Below are 22,474 nucleotides of genomic sequence, written 5' to 3' on the forward strand. Positions count from 1 at the left end.
AATTAAATTAGAAATTACTAACAAAAAGGCAACTAGAAAACCCTCATATATTTAGAAATTAAGACATTCATTATACTTCTCAAAGAAGAAATCCTAACAACTTAGAAAATATTTATAACAATAAAAAATTACATAACAAAATTTGGACATTACTCAGGGAGTGTTCAGAGAAATGTATAGTCTTAAATGCTTACATTGGTGGGGGGCGGGCGGGGGTGGACTTGAAATAGTAAGCTAGTGTGTTAGTCACTCAGTTGTATCTGACTCTTGACGACCCTATGACCTGTAGCCTACCAGGCTTCTCTGTCCTTGGAATTCTCCAGGCAAGAATACTGGAGGGGGTAGCCATTCCCGTCTCCAGGGGATCTTCCTAAAACAGGGATGGACCCCGGGCCTCCTGCACTGCAGGCAGATTCTTTACCATCTGAGCCACCAGGCAAGCCCAGGAGTAAGCAAACCATATCTTAAAATAAGTTAGGAAAAAAGAAGCAAAATAAACCCAAACAAGCTTTAACAAAAGAAATAATAAAGATAAGAAATAAATGAAAAAAACTAAATATAATTCATATAACAAAAGAATAATCAAAACCAAAAGGTGGTCTTCTGGAAGCCTACCAGACAAACCTATGGCAAGATTTTTCAAGGAAAAAAAAATAAATATGTGAGAGTAGGGATGAAAAAGATATTAGCACAAATATTGTTGATAAAATATTATAAACTTTGTGCCAATAACTTTAAAAATTTAGATGGAATTGACAAATCCCTACATCTATAAAATGTTCCAAAATGACTCATAAAGGAATACAAAATGAAAATAGTCTTATAACTGCTTTTTAAAATGGAATTAACAGTTAAAAAAATCTTTCCATAAAGAAGGGTTTAGGCACAGACAGCTTCACTGGTGAGTTTTACCAAAAACAAGGAGCAAATAATTCCAATCTTAAGCTCTTCCAAAAAAATAAAAAAAGAGAATGCTCCTCGACTTTTTAAGATAACAAACTGGCCAAATCTTATCCTAAAAACAAACCCAAAATATCAAGAGCAGTAACAGGACAACTTAACTCATAAACATAGAAAAAAATCTAAACAAAATATTAGCAAGTGAAATCTAGCAGTGTATTAAAAAGGAGGGTCAACTTATGTTTAATCCAGGAACGTAGGGTTGTTTTAAAAAATTAATGTAATTCACTATATTTATAGAATAAAGAAACTCAGGCTATCATATTAATGCTGAAAGTCTTTGATAAAATTTGACATCATTCATGACAAAAAGAAAGCACTCTTAGCAAAATTGGAATAAAAGGGAACCTCTTTTATCTGATAAACAGCTTCTACAAAAAACCTACATCAAAGAACATACTAAAATGAATGCTGAAAGCACTAGCTTTGGTATTACTAATAATGCAAGAATGCCTATCAAACCACTTCTATACAATATTGCACTGGAGGCACTAGGCAGCACAATAAAAAGAAAAAAGTATGATTATATTTGAAAGTATAAAGAATGGGAGGGAAGAAAAAAAGCAATCATTATTTGCAGGTGATATAATTATTTATAGAAAAATCCAAAAGAATTTGAGTACAAATTAATAGAATTACAAGCAAGTTATGCAAGATGACTATCTAGTGGATTAAAATACAAAAGCAATGTGCGTTTCCATATACCAGCAACAGACTGTTAAGAAACATAATTCAAAAAAAGATACCATGTGCATGACTGTACACATTTGCCAAAAACCATTGAATTGTACACTTAAAGTGGGAGCATTTTATTGCATCTAAATTATATCTCAAAATAATTGTAGGGAAAAAAAGGCACCATTTGCAACAGCAACAAATGCAAAGTACACAAGAACTAAACACATACAAGATCTTTCTGAGGAAAAATTATACAGCTTTACTAAATGGCACAAAAGGATATTCAAATAGGTGGGAAGACATAATACATTCATGGAATGGAAGACAATATTGTAAAGATGTCTGTTCTCCCCAATTTGATCTTTAGAGTCAATAAATCTCTGATCAAAACTTTATGAGGGTCTCAATAAGCTGATTCTCAAATTTATATGAAAGAGCAAAGGGCAAAGAATAGACAAGACATCCCTAAAAAAGAAGGTGACTTAATCCCTTACAGTAATTAAGATAGTATGATATTGGCATAGTGATAGACATTTCAACCAAAGGAACAGAATAAAGAGCCCAGAAATCAGACGTGTGTATTTGGAAACTTCATTTATGACAATGATGGCATTGTAGTTAAGTGGGGAAATGATGGATTATCCAACAAATGGCCTTGAGACAAGTTATTCAAATGCAAAGAGAGAAAGAGAATTGGATATTCTACATCGCACTACACACTAAAAGTCTGTTCCAGATGAATTAAAGACATATATAAAAGGGACATCTTTAAAACTTAAAAAGAGAGGGGAAAAAAATCACTACAGTGTTGGAGCAGGCAAGATTTTTTTTTAAATTTAAATAAAAAACACTAACCAAAAAGAGAAAAGGTTAATAAACTTAATCAAACAATGGATTACACACAATAGGTAAAATGCACTACGAAACATAGTGGGAGAAAAGTGTATTTTTTCCCCAGGAAGAAGAAAACAATGGAACACTGAAGCAAAAACCACAAAAACAGTACAAGAAAGTCAGTCTGGCTATAAAGCCAACAGGCACACTTTTGAGCAATCCATGGTAAAAAAGAGGATCCCACTCAACTCCAACGAGAACAGCGGCACAGGGACCATGACACAGGAACTAACCAAAAGCGTGTCCAGAATGACAGCACACAGCTCAACTTTGTCATGAATGGAATTAACTAAAAATGCTGTTATTTGGTTTCCAACTTTTACACTGAGCCCTTAATAAATCTCAGAAGACTTAGTCATGATCACAGGGAAGAACAGAACCATTATTAGCTTTGACAATATAAAAGTAATGGCATAGGTGATAGAAGTTAGGAGGCAAAAGGAGAAGGGAGAAGGGGACAGAAGTTACATACTGGAAGTCAAAAGAAATTATAAGAAATAGAAGTTTAAGAATTACATTCAAGATTACAAAGGTAAATAATTTTTTAAATGGTGATAGAATTATGAAAAGCTGGGATGGGTTGATATGCAGAGCTATAAATGAGGTTGGTCCTCTATACCACAGAAGGAATTCAGTATGTCCAAAATGGATAAGCCAAGAAATGGTGCTCTGAATACATTATTTAGCGATACGGAGGTATCCATTAGGACTTGTACTGGACCGTGGCCTGTGAGGAACCGGGCTGCGTGGCAGGCGAGCCAGCAAAGCTTCATCTGTATTTACAGCCACTCCCCATCACTTGCCTTACATCCTGAGCTCCACCTCCTGCCAGGTCAGCAGCAGCATTAGATTCTCATAGGAGCACAAATCCTATGTGAACTGTGCGTGTGAGGGATCTGGGTGCAGGAAAACAAGATCAGGGCTCCCACTGACTCCGAATTATGGTGAACTGTATAATTATTTCATTATGTAACACAATGTGATAACAATAGAAATAAAGTGCACACTAAATGCAATGCACACAAATCATTTCGAAACATGCCCACCCCCACCTTCCACCTCGTCCCGTGGAAAAACTGTTTTCCATGAAACTGGTCCCTGTACAGTCTTGTGTTTTCTAATTTTCTCTCAATACGAAAAGAATAAATGAGGTTGATTTTAATTTTCACGTTGTCTAAATTACCTTCAAAATCTCAGTGGTCATTAATTGTTGTAGAGAAAAGATCCCTACTACTGAAAAGAACACAAAAACAAAAGGCACCCTTGTTAAACCAAGTATAATAATTACTTGTAATGTGTTAATTTTCTGATAGAGACTCCTATATTACTTAGGCTTCAGGGCTCAGGAGCTAGGTTTCCATGTAGATATTACAGTGATTTAAGGTGCTGAAAGCCTGAAGTATTAAGATCCCCAAAAGTAAAGTAAAAAACACAAGGTTAAACATTCATGTTAGCTGATAGTCAGTTCTGACCCAAAAGAATCCAGCAAGGTATCCATTTCAGTATAATCCACATCTCACTCCAGGTATATACTTACACTATATTTGCAAGGTCAAGTGGTTTCTCTGGTTGCTCAGGAAAAACAGGATGCGGGGGTTCTCTGGTGGGTACACACCCCAAAGATTTACTAATTGCATGGCTCAGCTTCTTTGCAGGGGATTTCTGTGTCAAAGCAGAAAATAAGGAAATAGGAATTGAATTTTCAAAAGAATGAGAAAGAATGTTAACTTAATGACAAGAGCTGTTGAAAATATCTTTTCAAATACATGCTAATCTGCATTATGGTGAACACTACTGAGCCTTGCAGAAAGGAATCTACAGCTGTTCCAAGGTCCTTTGTGGCCCTTCGTTTCTGACTCCCTCATTTCTACTATGCAGTCACACTACCCCATTAGTGCTAACGTTCCTTTTGAACATGTCTTGGCACCCCACTCCAGTACTCTTGCCTGGAAAATCTAATGGACGGAGAAGTCTGGTGGGCTGCAGTCTGTGGGGTCTCGAAGAGTCGGACATGACTGAGCGACTTCACTTTCACTTTATGTGCCCTTTGCGGGAATTGCCTCTTTTGTTGCTTCTGGATTATTCTGGTAAGATGCTCTAGTTAATTCCCTGCTCAGAGTCAGAAATTTTTGCTGGACTAAAACACTAAAAGGTTACGGGAATGCTGAGCTCTTAACTCTTGAATGTTAGCAAATTAGCTGACCAACCCACATCCCCAGAGATATTAAGAGACTATCCTCCAAATGAACGTGAAACAGAACATTTGGTGTTAAGGGGCCGGCCGTGGACACAGACACAAGTGAGTGCAATCAGCATCAGATCCGTGATTCTAAATCATGACATGCCGAAGGTACAGAAATAAGTTGGCATACTAATACATTTCTTGGGAAGGCAGAGCAATACACAGCAAATCCAAAGACTAGCAGGCCTAAGGTATGATAGTAAATACACACAAAAGTAAACAATATGCCACGACTAAGATATGTAGAATACGAAACCTATATTTAAAGGAGGCTCTTTACAAACTTATTTATTGTCCACTCAATTCCCTTAATAATACTGTTGTCTGAGATTTTCCTGGCAGGATACTAGTTGCAAAAAAAGTTTAAATGTTTCATTCTTCTGCCTCTGCAGTGTGTTACCATATGTACCACTTTAACTGGAAAACAAAATTTGTTTGCAGCTGTGTCTCATCAGTAGCACATCTCCACTTAATTTAATATCCTGCCTGCATTATTTTTATTTATTTATTTAGCCACACTGTACACCTTGCAGGATCTTAGTTTCCTGAACAAGGATCAAACTGCCCTTGGCAGTGAAAGGGCAAGAGTCCTGACCCACAGACTACGAGGGAATTCCCAGCCTGCATGTATTTTAACATGGATGCGTGTGTGCTGTTGCTTCAGTTGTGTCCGACTCTTTGCAACCCCATGGACTGTAGCCCGCCAGGCTCCTCTCCAGGCAAGAATACTGGAATGGGTTGCCATGCCCTCCTCCAGGGGATATTGCTGATTCTTTTCTGCTGAGTCACCTTGGCAGCCAGTATTTTAACATAAAATAAGCCAAAATCTATTTACCTTTAAGAATATATAGGCAAAGTTACTTAATACCTTGTTTATAACAGACTCCTTGAGCCTCCTTGAACACATTAAATTCTGTGGAAAAAAATCTATATGTAATCAAATTTCTTAAAAATTATATGAAGTTAAACAAAACAGAAATTTTGAACTTCCCCACAACTGCTCTCTCTGCCCAATGAGTAGCTATATGTAATCCTGACTCCCCCTTCTCTGCTCCGTTACACTGCCCCAGACATCATGCAGTCTTCTGCTTGAAACCTTTCGAAGATTAACAGTCATTTATAGACTAAGATATAGAGACACACCATCCTATTCCCACACAGGCACTTTCATATCTGGCTCCACTCTCTGGCCTCACATTTCACCCCACATCGGCATGAACAAGCTGCTCAGTTAATCTGTACCTTGGCCCGCGCCCTTCTGAGATCTCCCTTTCCCCATCTACTTCACTGTAAATTTTCTGCTTATTTCTCAAGACTGCTTGTTTGCAAGTCTCCCTTTCTCTCTGAAGACCTCCCTCACTGCTCCCTAAGTCGGTGCCCACTCTTCCAAGTTACCCACTTGACAGGTACACATTTCCACTGTTGCACTGTTCCAATACTACACTGCACTTGTCCATCTGTTTAGGCTAGTGCTTTCGAAGGGTAGGATCTACATTTTATTTATCTGTGTATTTCCAGAACCCGACCTACAACAGAAGATGTTATTTGAATAAATTATTTGCTTAGATGAATTTTCTAGATTGCTTTTTCCTGACTAAACCACAGAAGCTTAGGTTTTTTTTTTTTAAGAGTTATGATATGAGTAGGGGACCATCAGAGGACACCAGAGATATCTTAACTCACCGTTACAACTAAACACTATGCATGTAATCCATGTATTTATTCTGTGATTTTTTTTGCTACATCTGAGAACCCCCTGGGCCATTAATTCATGCCCTCTACGTGAGATGGGATATCACATAGACTATGTTAGTTGCATCCTGAGTAGTAACAGCCATGAAATCACAGGTTTCATATGTATATTTTACAATAAACATTAAGATTGTTAAAATGAAAAATGTTTCCCTTCCCACCACTTAATATTCTCTAGCAGCATGCTTGTTGTGCTTTCAAAAACACAAGTCAAGGTTTTTTTCCAAGTCAAGGTTTGAGGTTAGATCCCAGTTCAAGTCTCAAAAATATAGATAGAAAGACTAAATCAATACAGCAAAGCCAATTCCAAACAGAGTACATCAAGAAATGCTTGATGTGTATGGGACGGAGAAAAAGACTGGAAATAAACATATATCTATATATTAAAAAGCACAGATATTACTCTGTCAACAAAGGTCTGTATAGTCAAAGCTATGGTTTTTCCAATAGTCATGTATGGATGTGAGAGCTGGACCATAAAGAAGGCTAAGCACCAAATGCTTTCAAACTGTGGTGCTGGAGAAGACTCTTAAGAGTCCCTTGGACAGCATGGAGATCAAATCAGTCAATGCTAAGGGAAATCAACCCTGGATATTCATTGGAAAGACTGAAGCTGAAGCTGAAACTCCAATACTTTGGTCACCTGATGTGAAGAGCCAACTCATCAGAAAAGACCCTGATGCTGGGAAAGATTGAGGGCAGGAGGAGAAAGGGGAGACAGAGGATGATATGGTTGGATGGCATCACCAATTCAATGGACACGAATTTGAGCAAACTCCGGGAGATGGTGGATGTGTGTGCTCAGTTGCTCAGTTGTGTCCGCCTCTTTGAGACCCCATGGACTGCAGCCTGCCAGGCTCCTCTGTCCATGAGATTCTCCAGGCAAGAATACTGGAGTAGGTTGCTATTTCCTACTCCAGGGGATCTTCCTGACACAGGGATCAAACTCATATCTAAGGTGTCTCCTACAATGGCAGGTGGATTCTTTACCACTGCACCACCTGGAAAGGCCAACACTTTCAATTAAATTGTAAATTAAGGTAAATAAATGACTTCCTTAAAAATATCTTACAGAGTGAATTATAATGTGGCCATGAAGTGATTTCACTTGTGGAGTCTGATTAGGAAACTAAGATTAACAAAGCCTGTGAGCAAAAGTTTGAGAACTAAAAAAAATAAAAAATAAAAAGTTTAAAAACTACCATTACTATAATTGCCAAGACAGGGACATTACATCCCCTGACTACTTGGCCCCTAGTACAATGCCCAGGACTTGGCAGTCAGTCACTAAATATTTACAGAAGTACAGGCAGTGAGGAAGGAAGAAAAGCAATCCAGGTGTAGGAACTGGTGACCCCCAGACTTCATTTAAGCTCCAGGCCTGAGAAGTTCTGACAGTTTTTTATACCTTTCCCCTCAGTTGAAACCTAACACTGATATAGGGGGAGGCCTTAACCTAGTAAATTAAATCTCCTCCAAACACTCTTAGGTGACGATTTTCAATCTTCATGCATTTTCAATACCTTAATCCACTTTACCTAATTTCAAAACATTTTCCATCATCTCTTAAAAATATTACAGGTTACATTTTTTAAAAATACATCAAAAGCATATAAAATGGCTGTGTATGCTCTAAAATGTGAAATACCCATCTATCCTCTATCTTTAGTCTGAGAAATAGACCATTATCATCACTTGGAAGCCTGGCTGTAAGTCCTCATCTAAGACAGCCCATTCCCACCACATCTGCTCCTTTCTTGGTTATCCTGGATTCTGTACTGTTTACTTGATTTTACTATTTCAGCATTTATGTATTAAAAAAAATGCATGATTTATTTAATACATGCTTAAAAACCTATATAGGCTTACACATATATTTTTATGCAACTTCTTTTACTCAAAATTATGTTACAATTGATCTGTACTTCATTCTTTTTTGTTTGTTTGTTTGACTGTTCTTCTTTGCTCAATTACATCATAATCTATATAGCCAGTCCAGCGTTGATGAACATTTGGGTTGTTTCCATTTTTTTCCCTCTCCGTCACAATGCTGCTATAAAACATTCTTGTCCATGTCTCCTGGTGACCATGTAAAAGAATTTCCTAAGAGTTATTCCTAAGAATTATTGGGTCATAAGTTATACACATTCAATTTTACTTGGCACTGCCAACTTGCTTTTATAAAGTGGTTACACTAATTTCCTCTCCCATCAGCTGTGGAAGAGATTCTCTCTACATTAATGTCAACCCTTGTTACAGTTAGACATTCTAACATTCACCAATCTGGTAGGTGATAAATGTTATTGTGGTTTTAATTTGCAATTCCTTATTACTAGAAAGACTGAGCATCTTTTCCAGTGTTTATGAGCCACTGTGGTTCTTCGTCTGTGAAATGCGTGTTCCTGTCTCTGGAACAGTGTTTCACTTACTGATTTGTAAGTCTTTCTCTTACTGATTTCTAAGAGTTTTTTTATATTTTGTATTTTAACCTTACAGAAGGTATATCTTACAAACAACTTTCATGTTAAGGTTTCTTTTTCATTCTGTTGTTTTTGATGATTGGTCATCTTAAAATATACAGCAGTCCCAATTTATTAATATTTCTTTCATATTTTGCGCCTTTTGTATTTTATGAAATATGCCCCTTCCTGAGGTGATAAAGGTATCCTGCCAGATTGTCTTCATTATTTTATAGTTTTTATCTTTCATTTTTAAATTTAAATCTTCTTAGAACTGATTTTTTATATGTGTAAGGAAATAATCCAATATGGATAACCAATTGCCTCAGGATCATTTAATAAACAACCCATTCTTCTCTTATAAGATAGATACTCTACTTCTGTACCTATACCAGTCTCAAGATAATTTAGCAGTTACAGCTTCCACTTATCTTTTCATGTAGTACCAGTGCCTCAAACTTTCATTCCTCATTAGGAGAGTCTTCATTTTTCTTGACCCTTCACACTTCCACTTTTACCATCAGTCATTTACCACAAAAAAATCCCTGCTGGGATTCTGATGGAAACTGATTGAATATACAGACATTTCTGGGGAGAACTGACGTCTTCACATACTGAACATTCCTTTCTGTGAACGGCTTGTGGTATCTTAGTTCCCCAACCAGGGATTGAACCTGGGCCCTCAGCAGTGAGAACACAGAGTCCTAATCATTGAATCACCAGAAAACTCTCATAAGCCTTTTTAAATTTCTTCCAATAAAGTTATAGATTTTTGTTCACAAAGGATGTATGTATCTGTTATTTATTTCCAGTTACAGAAAGATTTTTGCATATAGCAATCTTGCTCTATTTTTAAAAAATTTTGGTAAAACATACATAAAATTTACCGTCTTGACCATTTTTAAATATATGGTTAAATAGTGTTAAGTATACTGGCCATTTAGAAATCATCTTTGGAGAAATATCTGTTCAATTTCTTTACCCATTTTTTAACAGATTGTTTGCTTTATTTTTTGTTCTTAAGTTATAGGAGTTCTTTATATAATCTGGATATGAGCCCCTTATCAAATATATCATATGCAAATATCTCCTCCCTTTCTATAGTTTGCCTTTTCACTATGTTGATGTGTCCTGTCATACACAGGAGTTTTTAATTTTGATGTAATTTATCTATTTTTACTTTTATTGTCCCTGCTCTATTCTAATGATTTATTTGGAGATTCTTTCAGTCTTTCTGTATTGATAGTCACCATTAAATAACAATAACTTGTTTCCTTTCAATTAAAATGTCTTTTATCTGTTTTCCTTGTTTTCTATGCTGCTTAGGACCTCCAAGAAAACATTGAAAAAAGTGATAGCAAGCCTCCTTGTTTTGTTTTCAATCTTAAAACAGATACTCTTGGTATTTCATCAGTAAATATAATGGATACTATGTTTTTATAAATATATTATATTAGGTTAAGGGAATTCTTCTACCCCTAGATTACTAAGGTATAATGTGTGTAAATGTTTAAATTATTAATGAATATGGAATCTTAATAACTATTTATTGATTATACAGAATTAATCCATCAATCTATGAATATGATTAAATTATAATAATCTATCTCTTGTTGTTTAGTTGCTCAGTTGTGTCTGACTCTTTTGAGACCCTATGGGCTACAGCCTGCCAGTCTCCTCTGTAGTGAGTTGCCATTTCCTGCTCCAGGGGATCTTCCCAACACAGGGATCAACCCACATCTCTTTCTTGGCAGGCAGATTCTTTGCCACTGAGCCACCTGGGAAGCCTATCTTTAAATGTTGGAATAAAACAAGAGTGTTCATGATCTTTTGGATACACTACAGAAATAAGTTTCATATTTGGTTTAGGCTTTCATTTGTGTTCAGTAGGATAGCCTGTAATTTTCCTTTCTTGTCCTCATAACATTTTGGTACCAAGGTAATTCTAGCCTTAAAAATGAAATCAGAATGTTCATTATTTTTTTTCTAGACTTTGGGAAATTTTTATAACACTGAATTCTTTTCTTTGAAAGTTGAAACTTAGGTAAAGTTATTCAGGTCTGGTTGTTTCCTTTGTACAAATATTTTAAGCTACTAATTCAAATTCTTTAATGATTATACTAATATTTACAGTTTTTATTCTATCTTGAATCAGTTTTAGAAAGCAAGGTTGTTTAGTAGTTGCATATTCATGCTGTTGTATATATATATAGCTGTTGATTTCATCTTTTTATCTTTTGTAAACTTTACCTCTGGTGAAGATTTTTTTACTGTAATAAAATGTATATAACATAAAATACATCATTTTAACCTCTCATAAAATGAAATCTATGAGATCTATTTTGCCCTGAAATCTATTTTCTGAGGTTAATAAAGTTTCACCATGTTTCCTTGGTGAGTTCTTAGCTTGGTGTGTCTTTTTGTTTTCCTTCTTTCTTATTGAGATATATAGACATACAGCACTGTATAAGTTTAAGATGTAGACCATAATGATTTGACTTACATACATCATGAATTTATTATCACAATAAGTTTAGTGAACATTTATCCCCTCATATAGATACAAAATAAAATGTTTTTTCCTTGTAATGCAAATGTATAACATTTACTGTCTTAACAACTTTCATATATAACATATAGCTGTGTTAATTTTCTGCCTTTTTATCCTTAACTTTCAACTTTGTGTATATATTTTTTATATTTTTGCTGTTTCTTGTAAATAGCATACAGCCACATTTTTTAAAAATATCCACTTGACAATTGTTGCTTTTTATCTGAAAATTTTATTTAGTTCACAGATTACTAATAAATATATTTGGACTTGTTCCCATAGCTTGTTATTATTTTAGTTTCTTTCTTTTATTTTTGCCCTTAATTACTTTTTAAGTTTTATTTTTCTCATTTTGTTTTCCTTTTTTGGGCAATTATACTCTTTGAGCAGACTCTTCTGGTGGTTGCTTTTTTTTCTTTGTCTGAAACAAAGTAATGTTTACTGAGAATTTAGTGTCATGTTATCTAAGAGGTGCTTTGCACATATTCAGAGGCTCATTTAACCCTCCCAATGTTTTATGAATTAGATATTAACAGTCTCAATATTATAGGTACAGAAACTATATATAGTTCATATAAACAGGCCTGTCTTACTTTTTTCACAGTACAACACAGCCCTCTGCCAAGTAAACTTAGAGAACATACAAGGGATCAGAGAGATCGCCCGGAGCAATGAGACTTCCTTGCAAAAAGTCAGAAACAGACTGGGGATGCAAGTACTACACTGGGGATCGTGAAGGGGGCACTTGGCTGAGTAGAGGTGGGGACACCTCCAACTGAGGACAGCTGCAAGGATATAGATAACTGTGGACCAGGCACTAAGATATTCTGAAATTTTTTTAAGCTCAGATGACTATATTCTTAACCAGCCTTAAGCTAATTTCTTACACAGCACAGTCTTCACCTCAGGGTACTTGACTACAGACCCTGACGCTTGGGAGCACTTCAGCCTAATGAAAAAGTTCAGGATTGGTGTCTTGGAGGCCATTCCTGTCTGTTCACTTCAAATTACTCTGAATATATCATCCGGAGGACCACTGGTGGGGATTCAGGCAGAAACAAAAGCCTCCTCAGAGAAGTCAGAGACCTCCTCTAAGCAATTTAACATGAACATTTTACACAACCTTAGTCAGTATCTGTACTCTCATCTTGTAACTTAAAATCCTTTAATTCTAACCATGCCTCAACTATATTCATGGCATGGTTGATTAGTACTTCAGCTGCATCTTATTTTCAGACCAATAAAATTATTAGTCATTATTATTTTACACAGTGTTTATTTAAATTTACTCACATTTACTACCTCTGCTGTGCACCATTTCTTATACTCCATTTCTTTCTTATTGCTTCCATTTATTTTTTCCCCAAAGCATATCTTATGTTAGTTCCCTTAGTAACAGTCTATTGGTGGCAAACCCACTGAGAATTTTTTTGAAAATATATATTCTTTCTTTGCTCTTAAACAGACTCGCTAGGTATAGAATTCTAGGTTGATCTTTTCACTCTGTCCTTCAAATTCTTCAATGGACTTTCACATTTTCCATTTCCCAGTATCTGTGTTCAGTATTCTTTATCCTGGTTAATTTTCTCAGACTTATTTTCCTAATTTTTGCTGTAGCTGTCTCTAATTAGCTATTTAACCCCTCCACTGAGTCTAAACTTATTATTTTTTATTTCTAGAAGTTCAGTCTGTTCCTTTGTCATAGACTTATTCTTTTTTCAAATGTCACTATTCCTAAACTTATTTCCTTAATTTTTATTTTTTTTTAAATTTTATTTATTTTTTTTTATTAGTTGGAGGCCAATCACTTCACAACATTCCAGTGGGTTTTGTCATACTATTTCCTTAATTTTTAAAATGTACTCTTTTCTAAAGTCCTTGGCACACTAAAGGTACTATATGTCATGCTAGCTGATTCTCCTTCACAGTAGATTGCTTTATAATAGAGTTTGAGCTCACCTTTAATGGAGACTGTTTTTTGTAGGGGAATCTTATTTGTACTCTCTCTGGGCCAGAGGAGTAATTTGAGCCCCTCTTTCACAAGGAGGCAGCCCTTCTAAAATTCTAAACTTTACAAAAGTACCAGTTCTACTCACCTTGAGTAGACCCAAGTTAGATTTTCTACACCTCAGAGGCACTAATAACACCAACCACTGGTCTAACTTCAGTATCCAATCTGATAAATCCTGGGGATACCACAATTTGGGATTTAATTTTTGATAGCCAAGAATTTCTCTGACTTGTCAAGTTGAATTTTGCATTTCAGTTTTGTTATCATTTTTCATCCTGCATTCGTATTTTTCATTGAGGATAGAAGCCTATAGTTAGCTTCTAATTCCCTTTTTGCTCTCCTTAACCACAAGTTCTAAGTTGCTGTTTTTGCTGATTTAAGTCACAACTTACTAAAAATCATCATATATCTTACAACCAATATCTATCTACATTCAGCATTGTTTTTCTGATTTCTCTGCTTCCTTTTTTTTTTTTTTCCCTCTCTTAAATCCCATTACTCCCTTCTTGGTTCATTTATTTTCTTTCTGCAATGTATCTTTAAATAGCTCTTTCAGCAAAGGGCTTTTAAAGTCCTTAAATTCTGAAAATGTTATTATAGCATCCACGCTGTTGAAAGATAGTCTGGATGAGAATACAATTTTAAGTTCAAGTTTATTTTCCTCAGCCCCTTGAAGACATTCTGCTGTTATTCCTTAAAACCAGTGATTAATCTAACATCATTTGGATTTTTTTTTCTCCACTTCATGCACTATGTGGACTCTTAGTTCCCCATCTCGGGATGGAATCCAGTTCAGTTCATTTCAGTTCAGTTGCTCAGCTGTGTCTGACCCATGGACTGCAGCATGCCAGGCCTTCCTGTCCATCACCAACTCCTAGAGTTGACTCAAACTCAGGTCTGTTGAGCCGGTGATGCCATCCAATCATCTCATCCTCTGTTGTCCCCATCTTCTCCCACCTTCAATCTTTCCCAGCATCAGGATATTTTCAAATGAGTCAGTTCTTCCCATCAGGTGCCAAAGTACTGGAGTTTCAGCTTCAGCATCAGTCCTTCCAGGCCCCCTGCATTGGAAGTGCAGAGTCTTAATGACTGGACTGTCAGGGAAGTCCCTGGATTCTTTTCATTTTCTTTTTAAATTTTCTTTCCTTGTTTATTTTTGGTTGTGTCGAGTCTTCATTGCTGTGTGTGGTCTTTATGTAGTTGTGGCGTGGCTTCTCTTGTTGAGGAGCATGCACTTTAAGATTTTGAGAACTTTTTTCTTAATCACATTTTTTATTAGTATCTTCTCTATATATGTCTACCTCTATATTGGCTTTTTCCAATTTTATGGGATTTATTTTTTCCTTTTTTTTTCTTATTGTTCTTTTCTTGGCATAGTTATTCTTTAATATATTTAAATCTTTTAAAATACTTCTATTTAACTCTGCATTTCTATTTTTTTTCTTTTTCTCCCCCCACCATGTTAGTGTGTTTTCTTTTCTTTGCTTTGTTCCTCAGTTGGCTCTTTGCTTTGGTCTTGTTTTCTGTTTCATGTTTCAGTTAGTGTTGTTTTTAATTGGTTGGTATTATTTTTGATTTCCTTAGTTCACCAGGTCACTCTCTGTATTCTTCTTTAGACTGTTATGGTTTTGTTTGTGTGTGTGTATATGTTCCTTTGCTTTTGCTACTATTCACCTGATATTGCATTTGCCATTTGTCTAGGGTTCTTTTTTTTTTTTTTTCCTAGTTTTTTGTTTTTTATTTGTTAGTTTTAATCCTCTTTATTCCCTTGACAAATGGCTTGTGGGATCTTGGTTCCCTGACCACAGATCAAGCCTGAGAATCTAAGGAAGCACTGAGTCCAGGACACTAGACTGCCAGAGAACTTCTGATCCTAGGGAGTAGTAATTAGTGAGAACTCCCACGGAAGCCTCTACCTGTATTAAAGACCCAGCATCACCCAATTGTCAACAGCACCCAGGGCAGGACGCCTCATCCAGACAACAAGCAAGATAAGAACACAAACCCAATCAGCAGCAGACAGGTTTCCCACAGACACCCTAACACCTACCATCTCACACGACCCCGCCCATCAGGGGGGAGAAAAACTCACCTCTTCCCACCGGAATGCAGGCCCAAGTCCCTCCCAACATGAAGCCTGCACAAACCACTGGACTAACATCACCAACAGAGGGCAGAGACCAAAAACAAAAGGAACTAAGATCCGATAGCTTGGGGAAAACAGACCTCAAACACAGTAAGACAAAATGGAAAGACAGAGAAATACTACACAAATGAAGGAACAAGGTAAAAACCCACAAGACCAAATAAACGAGGAGGAAACAGGCAGACTACCTGAAAAAGAGTTTAATGATAGTAAAGATGACCCAAATCTTGAAAATAGAATGGAGAAAATGCAAGAACCATTTTAACATATTTAAGGACCTACAAGAAATAACAAATAAACAAACAATGACCAGTAAGGCAATTACTGAAATTGAAAATACTCTAGAAGGACTCAATAGCCGAATAACTGAGGCAGAAGAACAGATAAGTGAACTGGAAGATACAATGGCAGAAATAATTGCTCAACAGCAGAATAAAGAAAAAAGAATAAAAAGAGTTGAGGATAGTCTCAGAGACCTCTGGGACAATATTAAATGCACCAGCATTTGAATTATAGGGGTCCCAGAAGAAGAGAAAAAGAAAGATAATCAGAAAATTTTTGAAGAGATTATAGTTGAAAACTTCCCTAATATGGGAAAGGAAATAGTCAAGTCCAAGAAATGCAGAGAGTCCTATACAGAATAAACCCAAGGAGAACCACACTGAGACACATATTAATCAAACTGACAAAAATTAAACACAAAGAAAAAATATTGAAAGCAGCAAAGGAAAACCAAGTGACATACAAGGGAAATCCCATACAGTTAACAGCAGACCTTTCAACAGAAACTCTGCAGGCCAGAGGGAATGGCAGGATATATTTAAAGTAACGAAAGGGGAAAAGTCTACAGCCAAGATTACTCTACCCAGCAGGGTCTCAAAATTCAAAATTGATGGAGAAATCAAAAACTTTACAAACAAAGAAAAGTTAAGAAAATTCAGCACCACCAAACGAGCTTTACAACAAATGCTAAAAGGACTTCTATAGGCTGGAAACATAAGAGTAGGAAAAGACCTACAAAAACAAACCAAAAACAACTAAGGAAATGCCAACAGGAACATATATATCAATAATTACTTTAAATATAAATGGATTAAACTCTCCCAACTAAAAGACAGACTGGCTGAATGGATACAAAAACAAGCAAAAACATATATGCTGTCTATATACTCATCTCTTGATGCTGGTTTCCGGGAGAATTTCTTGCCCTGATCTTTCAGTTCAATAATCTGTTCTTTAGCTATATCCAGTTTGCTCTGAAGCCCATCTAGAGAGTTTGTTCAACAACTGTATTCTTCATTTTCATTATTATTTATAGTTTCATAACTTCTACTTCTTGTATTAAGCATGAAAGTCTATCCTTGGTCCTCTAAGGAAATTAGACTGACCTATTTTTAAAGTTTCTTTCTGACTCTTCTAACCCACAGGGTGTAGGTCTGCTGTTTATATTTCACTGAGCTAAGCTCCCTCTGGGTTTTCATGACCATGTAAACATCTCCCATGGGACTGTTCACTTGCCATCTTAGCCAATAGTGGCCTCCTTGCTGGGGGCCTCATGTTGAATCTTTTCTGACAAAATCAGCAGAGAGCTTCAGGGTCTCAGTAGTAGTGATGACCTCAACCAGGCACTGTTAAGCAGTTCCTTTCTTCAACTTCTCCTTTACGTACACCCCTTCACTTAAAAATGTTTTATGGCTTCAGGTCAGGAACATTTCTTTTCAATCTTGAAAGATAATTTATTAAACTTAATTTTTTATCATTTCTATGGACTTGGTACAGAGGGGTAAGTGGGAAAATGTGTTTGGTCAACCACCTTGAAATTGGGTTTCTTACTTCTTTAAATATAATTTCTGTGCATTCTCTTTAGCCTCCTTCTGGAACTGTTATTAATGGCACTCCTCAATCTATCTTCCTTTTTTTTCCCCCCCATTACTCTGTCCTTCCGTCATGTGTTTAAGAACAATTTTCTGCTCTAGTATCCAGCTCACAAATCTGCTCTTAAGTTACAGGCACAGATAACCAGGCCACTTAATGAATTTCTTATTTTGACAATCAAACTTTTAAATTCCAGAATCAATACTTAGTTATTTTTGGTAGATAAAATAGCTTGGAACTTCTCTGGTGGCCCAGTGGTTGAGGCAGGGGACACAGGTTTGATTCCTGGTCTAGGAAGATCCCACACAGAGTTGTCACAGAGCAACTAAGCCTGAGAGCTGCAACTAGAGACCATATGCCACAGCTGCTGCTGCTGCTGCTGCTGCTGCTAAGTCACTTCAGTCGTGTCCAACTCTGTGCGACCCCATAGACGGCAGCCCACCAGGCTCCCCCGTCCCTGGGATTCTCCAGGCAAGAACACTAGAGTGGGTTGCCATTTCCTTCTCCAATGCATGAAAGTGAAAAGTGAAAGTGAAGTCGCTCAGTCGTGTCCCACTCTTCACGACCCCATGGACTGCTACAGCTACTGAAGCCTATACACCTAGAGCCCATGCTCCTTAACAAGAGAAGCCACCACTCTGAGAAGCCCAAGCACCACAATGAAGAATAGCCCCTGCTCACCACAACTAGAAAAAGCCTGCTCTAGCAACAAAGACCCAATGCAGTCAAAAATAGTTAATGTTTTAAAAACTGTTCATCTCTCTCCAAGAGTTCAACTATACAATTTTAAAATCTAGTTCCACTTGTTCTACGAATTCTATGTCCAAAATAAACGCTTCTGCTATCTCCTTTGCATAGCTGTTTCTGGTGATTTTTAATGAAGTGCTCATCTTTGTAGTCAAGGCTCCTTGTTGAGACAATCTATCCTATCTGTGCTCATGCTTACTTGACAGGGAGAAGCAGGACTTGTTTTCAGTGAGAGTGAAGGAAGGGACAGAAGGTGCCAACCTCATGGAAAAGCTTTGTAGCTAGTCTTATGAACACAGGATCCCTATTCTCCAAGAATTCACCACGCACCTCTGCCTCTCCAATCCAAGGTCCTATGTACACTACATCTGCCTGAGACACCTGTATCACCTGTATCACTCTGTCACTTGCTCTGAGCCCCTCTCAGCTGGCCATATCAACTATTTCCAAGCAAGAACACCCTAAATGCTACTCCTATCCTGAAAAGCAATACTTTCCTGCCTTGTTTCTCACTTATGAGACTATATCTAGGTAGAATAAAAAGTAATTAGTTCACATATGGCTTCTGAAACGTGCTTATAAATTACTATCTCTTGACCCATAAAAAAGGAACCACTGCTATTTCAACTGGCTCAGTAAGAGCTGAGGTTGGAGTTGTGTAAAGAAAAGGAGAACCTGGCTTGAGCAGCAAACAGTTTCCTTTTCAGGAAAAAAAAAATTATACAGATTTGCTGGAATTCAACATCAACAGACTGACATTCCTATGTGCACCACAAGAGCCAATATAGTATTTATGGTTCCACACACATCAACCCTGGGATTGGGAGGGGTACCCTTGAGTACCAACAACTGCTACGTTAAGCATAAATAAGTTATAACACTCTTCTGGACTCAGGAATCCCACTATTAGAATTACACCATAGAAAAACTCTCTGGGCTGCATGAGATGACCTGTACCAGAAAATCCACTAAAGCTTTGTTTGGAAAAGTAGAAACAGGTTGAATGTCAGTCAATAAGAGAATAAATTAAATGTGGTGTATTAACAGAACTGAATTTTATACGGCACTGAAAATAACCATACCAGTATGGAGATCATTTTATAAACAATGTAGGTGAACAAAAGAAGCCACAGGTTGATGCTATTCTGATGAAGTCAATATACAGAATCTAGAAAAATGGTACTGAAGAATTTATTTACAGGGCAGCAATGGAGAAACAGATGTAGAGAATAGATTTATGGACATAGGGAGGGGGAGGAGAGGGCGAGATGTATGGAAAGAGTAACACAGAAACTTACATTACCATATGTAAAATAGATAGCCAATGGGAATTTGCTGTATGGCTGAGGAAACTCAAACAGGGGATCTGTGTCGGGCTGGAGGGGTGGGATGGGGAGGGAGATGGGAGGGAAGTTCAAAAGGGAGGGGATATATGTATACCTATGGCTGATTCATGTTGAGGTTTGACAGAAAACAAAATTCTCTAAAGCATTTATCCTTCAATAAAAAATAAATTGAAAAATATGAGAAATAATGCTATATGTTTTAATGGTCACACACACATGTGTAATAAAAATACAAAAATATGAACGGAAGTGTTAAGCACTAAATTCAAAGCAGAGGTTATTTCTGAGGAAGGACGAAAATGAATATATATTATGGACCTCTTTCCATATCTGAACATACATATCTAGTTCAGTTATTTTGACTACTACACAGAATTCCATAGCTATAATTATATATATATATATACACACACACACACACATATATATACCATAATAAATTTCACCATTTCATTACTGTTGGATATTTTGATCATCTCTTCATACCTAAACCCTGATATACTTGGTGCAAGAGTCTTTGTGGGAGAATTCCTATATGGAGAATTGCTGGGTCAAGGGTTTTATGCATTTAAAATTTTATCTTTCAAGTGTTGCATCAGTTCATACTTCTACCGAGTTCTCTTCTCCACATTCTTGCCAAAATTGGACATTATCAATCTCTCACACTTTTTGCAAGTCAAGGAAGACAAAATGAACATTCTCATGATCAAAAGTAGTTTAAAAACTGGAACAAGTGGGAGATGCCAACTTTATAAAGTTCTTTAACAAACACTTGGGGTATACAGGCTAGCAACATACTAAGGACTTACAAGCTAATAGAATATACAGACAAGTGAACAGATAATTATAATAGCATAAGTGCCTTCTATTCAGTATGCCATAGCAGAGCATGAAAAGACACGTAAATCAGCTTGGGGTTCAGGAAAAGAGGCAATGGCTGCGCTGAATCTCAGAGGCTGAACAGAAGTTGGCAAGGGAAACTGGGGAAGATGAGGAAGAGAGGAGACAAACATAGCTAGAACAACAGATTCAAAGACATAAAAGTAAGAAAATATGGTAGGATAAGAATTGGAAATAGTTCAACACTATCACAGCGCTATCTATGAGCTATAGCTAAAAGTCCCAGCTATAGCTAAAAGTCCCTGTCCAAAGACACAACTATAGAAGCTTTCAGAACATTACTCCATTAACACAAGATAAAACCCCAGTGTGTTATAAACCATCTCTGATTTAGACGCTGCTTCTAGCATATACGGAACAGACAGTTCTCTGACTCACGTGCAGTAACAGACTGCATGTCAGGGTAGGATGAGGAAGGAGAACTCTGACCAATACTTCAGCTTTGGGCAAACAAAGGGTCTAGTCAGCTAAGACAAAAAAGCAGCAGCACACAAGTGTACTATGGAAAAAGTTTCACAGGCATCCAGAGTCCCGCGAAAGGCAGGGTGGAGGTTAGAGAAGGCATGAAGGTCAGAAAACCAATAAGACCCACCGTGTGCTTCTTCATATGGCAGCACTTTCTGCAGCCTGAAGCAGAACAGGTACTAGAAATGCTTATGGAATGATAATCAGGGCAGAAAGTTCTTTGCCTGGCTGAGACCGCCCACTGACACCTGGGCACACAATATCTCCAAAGGCTGTCACAGACAATGCCACAGGTGAAGGCAGGAACAGAACCAGAAGTCAATTAACATCATATGTGATATAGATGCTCCATAGCCGAGCACCAAAGACTATCACCACTATTAAAATATTAGGTCTGAAATGATGTTTCCCAACATTATCTGAAGATTTAGAAATTCCTATGGTATTTATTTAAAAATAAAACAGATTTCTCTGCCTCAACCCAAACCTACTAAGTTAAAACTCCCAAGGGCAGAGACCTAGTACTCTGTATATTTAAAACAAGCTGCCCAGCTGATTCTTTTCAGGCAATTTTGGGAAGTGCTGATCCAGAAGTTCTTGCCAAAACAAAGGTTAAAAAAATATATATATTTATATATATATATATATATATAACTATTGGGAAATGATTGTTACTGTTTCCCACAGGCAATACAGTTATCTACTTAGAAGTCTAAGAAAATTGACTGGGGCTTCCCTGGTGGCTCAGCGGTAGAGAATTTGCCTGCCAAAGCAAGAGACACGAGTTTGATCCCTGGTCGGAAGATCCTACATGCTGCAGAGCAACCAAGCCCTAAACCCTTGGGCCACAACTACTGAGCCTGTGCTCTAGAGTCCAGGGGCTGCAACTATTAAGCGCACACGCAGCCACTTCTGAAGCCCATGCACCCAAGAGCCCATGCTCGGCAACAAAAGAAGCTACTGCAATGAGAAGCCCATGCACCGCCACTAGAGAGCAGCCCCTGCTCACCACAACTAAAGAAAAGCCCGGGCAGGAACGAAGACCCAGCACGGCCAAAAACAAATAAGCAAAATTTTTTAAAAAAGAAAATAGACTGAAAAAATTATTAGAACCATGTGTTGACAGAAAAGCTAGTAAGACTTCAAGATAGAAATGTCTACAGGGCCACTGAATACAGGAGTCTTAACCTGGACCAGAAGCCTGGGCTGGAATTCAGAACTGCAAAAATCTGTAAGTGCTGGAGGGTGGGTGGGGAGGGTCATCTAAAACCCGGAACGATGTGAAAACATTCAGAGGTCGCAGCAAGAGAAGAAAAGACAGCTTACTGAATCACTGTGTTGTGCAACTGAAACGAATATAATATTGTAAATCAACTGTACCTCAATTAAAAAAAAAAGAGAAAAGCAGCTCAGGAAAGCATGCTGCACACAATATGGGTTCCTTTTTA

The 22,474-nt window shown here is 37.1% G+C and overlaps 1 protein-coding gene across 6 annotated transcripts in view; it reads right to left on the reverse strand.

The window, feature by feature from the left end:
* The window catches only part of DTNB (dystrobrevin beta), a 233,980-nt gene that overhangs the window by 110,897 nt on the left and 100,609 nt on the right, over positions 1 to 22,474 (reverse strand). For all 6 annotated transcript variants that reach the window (XM_061154961.1, XM_061154963.1, XM_061154958.1 and 3 more), the window contains one exon: positions 4,070 to 4,194. In XM_061154961.1, coding sequence (XP_061010944.1) covers positions 4,070 to 4,194 — 125 coding nt within the window. The remainder of the gene's footprint in view (positions 1 to 4,069; positions 4,195 to 22,474) is intronic.

This window comes from Dama dama, chromosome 11 (assembly GCF_033118175.1).
Source record: "Dama dama isolate Ldn47 chromosome 11, ASM3311817v1, whole genome shotgun sequence".
NCBI lineage: Eukaryota > Metazoa > Chordata > Mammalia > Artiodactyla > Cervidae > Dama > Dama dama.